Source organism: Salmo trutta, chromosome 25, assembly GCF_901001165.1.
Source record: "Salmo trutta chromosome 25, fSalTru1.1, whole genome shotgun sequence".
NCBI lineage: Eukaryota > Metazoa > Chordata > Actinopteri > Salmoniformes > Salmonidae > Salmo > Salmo trutta.
In genome coordinates, this window is record NC_042981.1 from 35238121 (window position 1) to 35250620 (window position 12500).

The 12500-nt window shown below is 43.2% G+C and overlaps 1 protein-coding gene across 2 annotated transcripts in view; it reads left to right on the top strand.

The window, feature by feature from the left end:
- The window catches only part of LOC115162486 (myelin transcription factor 1-like protein), a 111897-nt gene that overhangs the window by 52776 nt on the left and 46621 nt on the right, over positions 1-12500 (top strand). For both annotated transcript variants that reach the window (XM_029713825.1, XM_029713826.1), the window contains exon 6: positions 9248-9690. In XM_029713825.1, the coding sequence (XP_029569685.1) occupies positions 9248-9690 (443 nt within the window). The remainder of the gene's footprint in view (positions 1-9247; positions 9691-12500) is intronic.

Consider the following 12500-nt stretch of genomic DNA (forward strand, 5'->3'; position numbering starts at 1 on the left):
GGAGAGAGGAGGAGAGAAGAGAGAGGAGAGAGAAGGAGAGAGAGTGAGAGAAAAGGAGAGGAAAGCAGACAGACATGGGATGGTGAATTGTGAATTGTTTTGTTGAACAAGACCCGAAGAGAGAGAGGAGAGAGAGAGAGAGAGAGGATAGAGAGAGAGAGAAAGAGAGAGAGAGAGATGAGAAGAGAGAGAGAGAGAGAGAGAGAGAGTTAAAGCTATGTGAGTGCAGCAGCAGTCTCATCCCAGTGTCAGGGAGACAAATATCACATGATGCTAATGAGTGGCAAAATCTCGGCCCCCGCTGTGAACAGGCTTTAATATGACTGCTAATAAAGCTGCTGTGTAACACTGTCACATTCCTTCACACACTCACTGTCACCCACCTGGGATTACACACATTCAGACGCCCGTACACACAAACACGCATGGAATCTGATCACGACTCCATTTTGCTCCTCCCTTCCTATAAGCAGAAACTCAAACAGGAAGTACCCGTGCTAAGATTGTTTTGATCACGCGAACTGGGATATGTTCCAGGTAGCCTCTGAGAATAAAGGTGACTGAGTTCATCAGGAAGTGTATAGGAGATGTTGTACCCACTGGGACTATTTAAACCTACTCAAAACAGAAACTGTAGGTAGATGGCAGCATTTGCGCAAAACTGAAAGCGTGAACCACCGCATTTAACCATGGCAAGGTGACTGGGAATATGGTCGAATACAAACAGTGCAGTTATTCCCTCCGTAAGGCAATCAAACAGGCAAAATGTCAGTACAGAGACAAAGTGGATTCGCAATTCAACGGCTCAGACATGAGACATATGTGGCAGGGACTACAGACAATCACCGACAACAAAGGGCAAACCAGACACCAATGTCTTGCTCAAGTACAAGCTAAACACCTTCTTCGCCTGCTTTGAGGATAACACAGTGCCACTGACGCTGCCCACTACCAAGGATTTGGGGTCTTCTTCTCCGTGGCCGACGTGAGTAAGACATTTAAGCATGTTAACCCTCGCAAGGCTGCCGGCCCAGACGGAATCCTTAGCTCCTCAGAGCATGCGTAGACCAGCTGGCTGGAGTGTTTACAGACATATTCAATCTCTCCCTATCCCAGTCTGCTGTCCCCACTTGCTTCAAGATGTCAACCATTGTTTCTGTACCCAAGAAAGCAAAAGTAACTGAACTAAATGACTATCGCCCCATAGCACTCACTTCTGTCATCGTGCTTTGAGAGGCTGGTTAAGGATCATATCACCTCCACCTTACCTGACACACTAGACTCACTTCAATTTGCTTACTGCCCCCAATAGATCCACAGACGATGCAATCGCCATCGCACTGCACACTGCCCTATCCCATCTGGACAAGAGGAATACCTATGTAAGAATGCTGTTCATTGACTATAGCTCAGCATTCAACACCATAGTACCCTCCAAGCTCATCATTAAGCTCTGGGCCTTGGGTCTGAACCCCGCCCTGTGCAACTGGGTCCTGGACTTCCTGACGGGCCGCCCTCAGGTTTTGAAAGTAGGAAACAACACCTCCACTTCAATGATCCTCAACACAGGAGCCCCACAAGCGTGCTCAGCCCCCTCCTGTACTCCCTGTTCACCCATGACTGCGTGGCCACGCACTCCTCGAACTCAATCATCAAGTTTGCAGACGACACAACAGTAGTAGGCCTGATTACCAACAATAATGAGACAGCCTACAGGGAGGAGGTGAGGGCCCTGGCAGAGTGGTGCCAAGAAAATAACGTCTCACTCAATGTCAACAAAAACAAAGGAGGTGATCGTGGACTTCAGGAAACAGCAGAGGGAGCAGCCCCCTATCCACATTGACGGGACCACAGTGGAGAAAGTGTTCCTCGGCGTACAGATCTGAAACGGTCCACCCACACAGACAGTGTGGTGAAGAAAGCGCAACTGTGCCTCTTCAACCTCAGGAGACTGAGGAAATTCGGCTTGGCCCCTAAAACCCTCACAAACTTTTACAGATGCACAATTGAGAGCATCCTGTCTGGCTGTATCACAGCCTGGTATGGCAACTGCACCGCCCGCAACCGCAGGGCTCTCCAGAGGGTGGTGCGGTCTGCCCAATGCATCACAGGGCGCAAACTACCTGCCCTCCAGGACACCTACAGCACCCAAAGTCACAGGAAGGCCAAAAAGATCATCAAGGACATCAACCAACCAAGCCACGGCCTGTTCACCCTGCTATCATCCAGAAGGTGAGGTCAGTACAGGTGCATCAAAGCTGGGACCGAGAGACTGATAAACAGCTTCTATCTCAAGGCCATCAGACTGTTAAACAGCCATTACTAGCCGGCTTCCACCCGGTTACGCAACCCTGGACCTTAGACTCTGTTGCCCTATATACATAAACTTGGAATCACTGGCCACTTTAATAATGGAACACTAGTCACTTTAATAATGTTTAAATAATGTTTACATACTGCTTTACTCATCTCGTATGCATATACTGTATTCTATTCTACTCCGACGTTGCTCAATGTAATATTTATATATTTCTTAATTTCATAATTTTACTTTTAGAGTTGTGTGTATTGTTGGGAAATGTTTTAGATACTACTGCAGTGTTAGATACTACTGCACTGTTGGAGCTAGGAAAACAAGCATTTCGCTACACCAGCAATAACATCTGCTAAATATGTGTATGTGACCAATACAATTTGATTTGATTTGAGTTAATTTGAAGTGCACACATGCACACACACAGACACGTATACACACACTCAAACACACACATTAGGGACGCTTATTCATGACTCTGAGCTCTCTTACCAGATTTAACATTCCAATTTGTCTCTCTTCAACATCGACAAAGTGTTTTTCTAACGTTATTTGACTGGCCACTTGTTCCACTTTAGTTAAATGCATTTCATCCAGTCTCATGTGGATTTGAGGATGCTCTCTCAAAATACAAGGGAAAAATAAGTGGCTTTCTTGTTACACAAGGGTATGTTTTCCTTTGATAGCTGCCTCTCATACCAAACACACTTCTACTCTGCTGCCTGGTGAAAAAAGCTGAGCTGAGGAACGTGTGTTGTGTTGTGTGTGTGTGTGTGTGTGTGTGTGTGTGTGTGTGTGTGTGTGTGTGTGTGTGTGTGTGTGTGTGTGTGTGTGTGTGTGTGTGCGTGCGAGAGAGAGAGAGAGAGAGAGGGCTCCTGTTCTTCTTGTGGGTTAGTGATAAGCTTCCCTGTGTCGGGCCAAACACACCTCTCACAGTCACAACAACCTCACAACTCAGAAGTAGGAGTAGGCTACAAGTCACATCCTAGTTATTTTAGTTGTCAACATGTTAACTAGTGGAATAAAGAGGCATTTGGAGATCATTCATAAAGTTGTTGGTGAATATTGAAATTAACTCTTTAAGTAGGAGAGAATTTTTTTGGACCAACTGAGACATATTTGCAGTAGTAGTAGAACAGAACATTATGTAACAATGGAAACACTTGTGGTTTAATTGACCCCTTTTATGGGCCAGGTAAAAACTATATCTAGGAATCTTTCTGATAAAAACAAGATCTAGTGATTTTAACCTCAATCCATTTGCTGAGTGTTTCAATACAATTAGCAGTACCGCAGAGATTGTGTATTGAAAAGTGATTCAGGTGAAAACACATGAAGGCCTGTCATGGAGTGAGCTGTAGCACATTAAGCAGAGACACACAGCACCTCTATCAGGGTACTGCATTGCAAGGACTGCCTCATCGCTAAAACCCAGCTGGACAGACAGTGTGGTGAGCAATGGAAGCTGAGCAGAGGGCGGGATGAATTTCAACAGCTCCCTCTGCCTCTCCCTCCCTCCCTCCCTCCCTCCCTCCCTCCCTCCCTCCCTCCCACTCACCTATCCTCCCCGCCAGGCTGGCTGCTTGGCAGTACGTATCCTGCTGGGATACGCCCTTGATTTATTTGGAGGGGCTCTGGACTGGGCCAGGATGAGTGGCATTTTAATGTGCTTTTGAGATGTTTGGTCACAAGCACTATTGATCAGAGTACTCAGTAACCCCCATTCTGCCCCCCTCCACACCTCAACCCCCACCCTGGAGAGAGGCGCCAGGCCTGCAGGAGCCTGCAGGGCTGTCAGGCAGGGAATGAGTTTTCGTGTGAGCTTAGATTAATGAAATGAGGCCCTGTGTGTGGGTGCAGGGGTCAGGCTATTAAGTAATCCCTGGGCCTGCTGAGATTGAGGCTGTCTGCCAGTTGGGCTCGACGCTGACTGAGTGATGGACACCCGCTCCTTTTGGGCTGTGGGGATAAAACATGTGTATGGGAAACATGTGTGTGTGGAGGGAGGGAGGTAGATCAGCAAGTCAGTGCGCCCTCGCAATTCAGAGACGAGTAAACAGTGCTAAGAGGTCCACAGTGAACATGCTGCAGTCAACCAAAATACCCAGTTCTCCACCAATTTAAGAAATGATGCTTACGTATTAACAGCACCTCCCTGACCTCAAGTGGTGGAGGCTTCAGAGAGGTGCCACATCCGCTCTGAGATGCCCAAGACAGAACGCCTCCACCGACTATAATAACTGCTGATATCAATTTACTACTCGGCACCTTCAATTTAATGCTCTCTATTTGTTCACATTAGAACCTATTTTGGGCTGAGTGAGGAGGGAGAAAAACTCTGGCCTTTTGTGAAGGGGAATCGGGGACATTTCACTGCTCAGTTGCCTCTGACTAAGCATGCCTGAAATCTGTCGGACTCTGTTAGCTATGCAAAGGGAAAGGATCACTGCCGCTACTTCACTAATGTGCATGACATGGGGAGCTAACTTTAGTAGAGAGGAGTATCAGCAACTCTTGGAGGAAAATTGAATTTAACAAAAGCTTCTTTCATTATTAGAAGTAGAAACCAATTGTTTTGGCTTTCACACCGACTCTGTTACCTACCAGCATAGAGCACTGATCTGCGTGGAACCTAAACCACATTGTCTCACTGATATCATTGGGACCCTGTCCGTGTTGGATTTTTTTGAAAGAGGGGTTGGGTGCCACGTGTTAACACTCATGCACATACACACGCACACATAAACACACACACAGAGACCTGTATCGCCCCCAGACTCCCCATGGTTTGATGAGGGAAACGGATTAGGCTCCTGTGATCAATAGTCTGGGCGAATACACAGATTATCAGATTATCAGATTAAAATGTGTCCCCTGCTGCCAAGGGGACCAGGAGAATACAGTTAAACCCAGGTGCCTCGGCAAGATTCAATGAATTATCTCTCTGATTATTCTGTTTTCCCAATGACGATGATACAACAACGTACACGGCTGCAGCCGGTACAGAAGAGTCAGACAATGTCAGCTCAATAAACAATTTATAACCCAGGAATGTGATTATTTGTTTTAATCTCTTTGTTTTTAAATCAGCCTGGCCTTAGAACCATACGAAACATGCGTTCCGTATTTCTGAGGACTTCCAAGACGTACGATACCTACTAACAGTCTAGTTACTTCAGACCGAAGTGAAAGTAGGGAGGATGGTCGGGGAGGATGGGTCGGTGTAATCCGTGGCCATCTTGCAATCCAAATGTTGCATGTTAAAGTCACGCCTGAGAGCTGTAGAACTGGGCACAGACGTCAGTTCAGCGTCTAGTTTTGAGTTACATTTGGTTGAGTTATCGACTAACGTTAATCCAACGTGAAAACAACATTTCACCATGTCATTGAACTGGTCACACTTCTTACGCAGCCAGTCTTTCATTCAGAATGTGTCATTGTGCGTTCATTTGGATTTTAAACATCTCTCACCACACAGCCATTGATTCAAAATATACGTTTATTGTGAAATGTAATGAGAACATTGGTTTAATCACCAAAACACAACATAGTGATATATTTTCAATTTAGTCATTTTGACTACCAGTTAATCCAATAGCAAACAATGTAATATACTGTACATATTTCAAATCTCCCTTAGAAGTGTTGAAAGTAATATGCTACAGTACTGTAAATTACAGTTTTCACTTTAGGCAATACACTTACATTATCCAACACGATTTACCGAAAATCTATCATTTCCATAACATCTATCCAATGTGTAATCAAAGGTGTGGTCAATGAAGACATCCTCTACAATTATTCATGCAATTCTTTTTTTGTTGTTGTTGACATAATTGCAACATAGGTGTACTGTTTGTAGTCAAATGTAAGACATTAAATGAAACAAATGAAATGAAAATGTAAAAAAAGTTTAGCGCACATTAGTTTGCATCAAGCCTGTCTTGAGCATTTGGCCATAAATTCTCATCCACATCAATGAATGTCTTCAGAAAAAACCTTTTGGCATGGCGAATCCAAGCTTGACATTGGTTTGCATTGATGTCGTCGCATGCCTCATCCATGGCCAGGAAGGTGGCAAGCTCATTGGGATGTCGATCGTACACCTTCCACACTGAAAAAAATCATCCTCAATAGGGTTGAGGAAAGGAGAGTATGGGGGCAGATATAGGGTCACGAATCGGGGATGGGACCGAAACCATGCCCGAACCACCTCTGCTAGGTGGAACCTGGCATTGTCCCACACAATGACATAGGTCAACTTCTTCACCTTGAAAGGCCTGCTCAATGTCAATGAGGAACACTACGAGGTGTGTAGCATTGTAGGATCCAAGTAATGGCCTACATCTTACCACACCATCTTCAGAGATGGCTGCACACATGGAGACGTTTCCCGCACGTTGTACAGGCACTTGGACATCCTCCAGTTAGCCAACGAGTTTCCGCCCACGGCCCAGAGTTTTGGCCAGGTTGGAGCTCGCTTCATCAACAAAGATATTCTTGTGATGGTTCACAGCAGCATCAAGCACCATCACCCTTCAAAAATATATTTTGGGGAGTTATTTCTACAGTATAGTTACAATATGGCATTGTGAAATAGCATGTGCATTAATAGTAACAGTAACACAGTATATAGCGCTGTACCTGAACATACTCGGCCCGCAGTTGTTTCACCCGGTCGTTGTTTCTCTCAAAAGGCACCAGGTAAATGTGTTTCAAAGTTACCTGGTGCATCTTCAAAAGGCTGGCGATTGTTGGTAGGCTGATGGATGCCACATTGCCTAAGGTGTCATTGTTCTCTTTAATGGCCTGTTTTATTTTGGACAGCCATACTTGGCGAAATGTTCTCATGATCGTATTGACAGTTGATCTTCAGATTGAGGTGAACTAATCTGGCAGCTTCTGCCATGGTCAGGCCTCTGTTTACCACATGATCAACGACGATGACCCGGACTTCATTAGACACAACAGTTCCCTGCTGTCCGCCTCTCTCTCTCTGATGTCCACCTCTTTGACGGGGCCCGTGCCCACAAATTGACCTCTTTGACGGTGCCCATGCCCACAAATTGACCTCTTTGACGCGGCCCGTGCCCACAAATTGACCTCTTTGACGGGGCCCATGCCCATCTCTTTGACCTCTTTGATGGGGCCCATGCCCACCTCTCTGACGGGCTCCTTGTCCACGAGCTCTTTGATTTCTTCCCCTCCCTCGCTGTCTATCCTGCTCCATGTTGAAAGAAATTGCAGGTGTTCACACACACCCTTTTATATGGTGACCAATTGTGGTTACCACTATGTGAAACCAATTAGCAATAACGAGTAGTCATTATGTTGTCATTATGGTCATCATGTATCATACATGTAATTTAGATATTTATACTTTACAAACATATGTTTTATTCCTCTAGTTCTCAAAATCCATTTATAGTAGACAAACCAGTTGAAAATCTATAGGTTTACCAAACGGTTAAGTGATTAACCATTAAGCGCAGTTGGATTAAGTGATGGTCAAATGTATTTAAACTAATGAGAAAATAATCATATGAAAAGAACTGTGAGCATTGCATTGTGAAAGGCAATTACTTTATATGAAAGATATTTGTAGATGAAACACTGATTAGGTTTGATGAAAAAAGTTACTGTGTGATTTTGTGTGTCAATAGAAAATGTGCTTAACGTTTCTAAAAAACAGCCTTTTTGATGATCTGTTTTGAGTTTTGTACTATGAGTTGTGAAATTTTACCACATACTTTTGCAAATAGTACCAAGCCGATATTTAAAAAATCTGTACGTTTAAAATACCAAATGCCCTTACGTTGATGACAAATCCAATTAGTTTCCCACGTCATCACATACATTTTTGGGGTTGAAATAATGTGGGAAAAAATTATATTCCACCAGTTTTTGCCCAGTGGACTTCCCCAACCCTTATTCTAAACTTAACCCAATTTACCTATCCTGCTACACAAATTCACCTTTGCTTTTTTTGTTCTCCCCATAATTATCCTATGTTGTTATGGCACACAAGCAACCTGGTCTCAGAGAAAGACGTATCATATGTCCTCCAAAACATATGATAAGTTACATCATCCAATTTGTATGCTATTGTACGCCTGTGTAATAAGTATCAAATCTAATTATCTTTGTCACATGCGCCAAATACAACAGGTGTATACCTTACTGTGAAATGCTTACAAGCCTTAACCAAAAATGTAGACTTTTAGCAAAATAGTAAGTAACAAAATATATGCAAAATAAAAACAATTATTATAATAATAATTATAAGTGACACAATAAATAACAATAACGAGGCTATAGACAGGGGGTACCGGTATGAACTATATGTCCTATAATTCATATAATATTGTACAACACTATTCCATTCATAATGTATCCTAACGTTACGTAATATATTATATAAAATGTGGTCCACAGATTTACGTTCAGAATAATATGAATTTCCCGGAGACCACATTGTTCTCTTTATCTCAAGAAATTCCTCCTTGTAATTGTAAACCAAGCAAAGGAGAGCAATTAGAATGTAATTACACAATAGTGAATGATTATGGGCACGATTAGTGCTCTGTTCATAAAACGTTGATTTCACTTTCTCTCTGGTGCCAAAAACAAAGCCCTTCAGCAGAGCAATGGGTTTATCTTAGATCTGTTCTGCAGCGAGAAAGCGTCACAACATTCAACACCTTGCGGCGTTGTGCTGCAGTTGTGTTTTATTGTGTTTTGTAATGTTCTCTCCAAAAGTGTTTTAATCTGTAAATAGCCAGCTGGGCAGTGTGCTGGACCAGTGACATAGTCAGCACCAGAGCTAGTGTATTGTGTTAGCTTAGCCACTAGCCAGCCACTAAGCCAGGTGATATGGAGTTTTGGGTCTGGTGGCTAAGCGCTAATGGCTCCTGTCTTATCTGTTTCCTGCAGTGTGTACGGCTGCCCCCTGGCCAAGAAGAGGAAAACACTGGACAGACAGCCTCTGGAAGCCCTGGAGGTGCTGGAGCCCTTACTGGAACCGCTGGAGACAGACCCTAAGAGTAGACCCGTCCTAACCCACATGGACAACTCCACTAGGGAGGAGAGCTACGAGACAGACGGAACAGTGGAGATGGATGATAGAGAGGAGGAGTTGGAGGAGGGAGTAGAGGATGGGGGAGATGAGGAAGAGGAGGTAGAGGAGGAGGAAGAGGAGGGATACTTGGAGGACAATGAGGAACAGATGGAGCAGGAAGAAGGAGAGGTGGAGAGAGGGGAGGGAGAGGCGGAGGAGGTAGAGGTGGAACAAGAGGAAGAGGAGGACCGAGTACAAGAGGAGGAAGAAGAGGAGGAGGAGTATGAGGAGGAGTATGAGGAGCAGAGTCAAGGCCAAGGTGAGATGTCTTTATTTAATCCTTTGATACACCAAGACATATTAGAATGTTTTTTTTTCAAAGTAATGTAAATGTCTGAGTTGCTATGGTCTAAGTTGCGAAACGGTTAGTTTTGAATATACAGTATACTGTATATGCAGTATAGTAAGGCAATAAATGCATGCAATGATACTTTTGTCTGCATACTGGGAATTGAAATGTGATACAATTCTACATAACAAAATACAAACTAAATCCCAAGCCTGTCCCAGAACTTAGAATATATTATTCTGTTCACATTCCTTTGATCTTTGTTTGTTTCATCCGTTTGACTGGTTTATTTATTTGTTTGTTTGAGCGTTTGCTTTTCTTCCAACTTATGTGATGACTGTAGCTACCTGAAACAGAATTTGTAGTGCTAGATCAAACCTGGTTACCTGGAATAGAGAGATGGTTTGGCAGCGAAGGCAATTTTCTTCGGGAGCAGCTCAGTTCTGTCATTTGAGGTTTGTTTGGGCCATTTGCCATTACCTTCAGGGCTATCTCAGTCACAGGCTAAAAGCTGTGCTGGCGCTGTCTCTCACACACAGACCCTGTGAAAATGGCAGTTTGTCAATGGCTCCACAGGGGCTGGATGGGAACACCCTGTCTCCAAAACACCTCATTCCAGAGATAAATGCCCTGAAATAGAGGATCAGGACTCAAAATGATGCAATGACAGAAACTAAACTATCATTCATGAATGTGTTTTTTTGTTGATGTAATTTTCAAAAGGCAGACAGTGTTTTCAGCACACGTGCTAAGTTTCACATGTACATTTTTTATATTTGTATTTGCCATTTTTTACCACTTCCAGCTACATCTGGTCCCCCCATCCAGGGACCGACCCTGCTTAGCTTCAGAGGCAATCCAGCAGTAGGATGCAGGGTGCGATGTTGCTAGAATGAATGTGCCAAAACTTGCAAATGGAAAAAAGGCAGCAAGCAAAGGCCAGGGTACCATAACAAAGAGGGAAAATTCCAGAAAAGAAGGAGGCATTTTATTTCATCATGATAACATAAAAAATGACGATTCTTTTTTTTGCGTCCATTAATTTGCTCTCGCGTTATTTAGTTTTGCTATGAATACTTTGGGGTGAGGATTCATTCACTAGAGGATTGCAACATATAGTAACACAAGGCTAGACTGTGTTTGTTTACGTTTACTTTCTTTACAAAGATTGGAGTAAAACAAGCTTATATTTTGGGTTCTGATGGGGTACAACAGTTGAACTAAGCTCATGAGGCCTTTATACATTATATTCTACAAGAATCAATGAGTGCATATCAATCATTTATAAGTCCAAGAATGGATATAGCAACAAATAATTGCCCCTTTAACAGGCATTGACCTTCATACAGCAGAACTAAGTTGCCATTTGAATGGGATCTATTTACCTGCCCCAAAGAAATGTATTCTGTCCACTGTTCCACGAATGTCCAGCAAACTCATTCACTTGTCCCGCATTTGGGTTTTTTAGATGTGGTCACCCTTATTCCACCGGTGGAAACATTTCTCCTGCAACATGTTAACACCATCTTTTCACATGTGAGGAGAATAACATTATTTCAACCCCACATGTGAATCTACAATTCCACATGCGAAAGTGAGATTTTCAAGTCTGGAGTTGTCTTTCATGTGATCCTGCAAATTAGATTTTCACATGTGATTGATTTTCACATGTGAACTTGCAATCCACATGTGACAGTGAGATTTTCGCATGTGAAGTTTTGTTTAAATGTGAAACGACAAATGTGATTTTCACATGTGAAAGTTTTTCACGTGTGAAAATGCACATTTCACATGTTATTCTCCTCACATGTGAAGAAGTGGTGTTAACATGTACACTCAAAATGTGAAACATGTGAAAATGCAATTTTAAAATGCAAATTTCACATGTGAAACTGCAAATGTGAAGTTTTTTTTGTAAGGGTGCATGTATTTGTGTGAGAAAATACAAAAGCAGGAGTCCCACCACCTTTGCTTATAAGCGTGAATAAGTTATGCTAGATATACAGTAAAATATTCTATTTAAAATGACCTGCAACAAACCAATTGAACACAGAACTCTATAAATGATATAGAAAAAAACACAGTAGCCTGTGTCTGCTTTCGAGACTGTCTGCGACGTGAGAAGTTCTCCCCCATGTATGGTCTCTACCCTGACGTGCCAAAACACCACATTTGGCAGGTTTCTCTACAACTCATTCTGCCTCTCACCCCCCGCACCCCAGATCCTTCCTGACAGAGCCCTCAAGTCCAATTAAGACTGGAGCTCTGAGAGATACAGTACATTGTGCTAGCTTCCTTCTAAAAGTGTTAGTATGTCAGCCTCCCTCCTCTGTCTCTCTGTTGGGCATGTGAGTCCACAGTCAAAGAGATGGTCTTTGTTTCCCTTCTTGGCCCAAGGAGCACAATTAAATCAATTCCACTGGGTGTAATAGCGCTGGCCTAATTAAACTGGGTGAATATTTAGGATTCTCGCCATCGTCCTAAACCACAGTGCCATCTTTAGATAGGAGGACGAAATTACACTTTTTTTTCTTCTCCTTTTTCTTGGCTTCTCAGAAATGTAGATGAGTCTCTCCACATGCACCACTATCATTTCTCCCATATCCTCCAAAAAAGAAGTGGCAGCAGGGCAGATTACAATCTGTAATGGAGGTGGTATTGTTATGGCTGCTCTGTGTTTCTCAATAGATATATGCACACTGCTGCACGCTGCATTGTTAATCCAAGCCAATATGGAGCAGCGCAATCTCTCAGTTCTCCTTTCAATCTGTTTCGCTTCC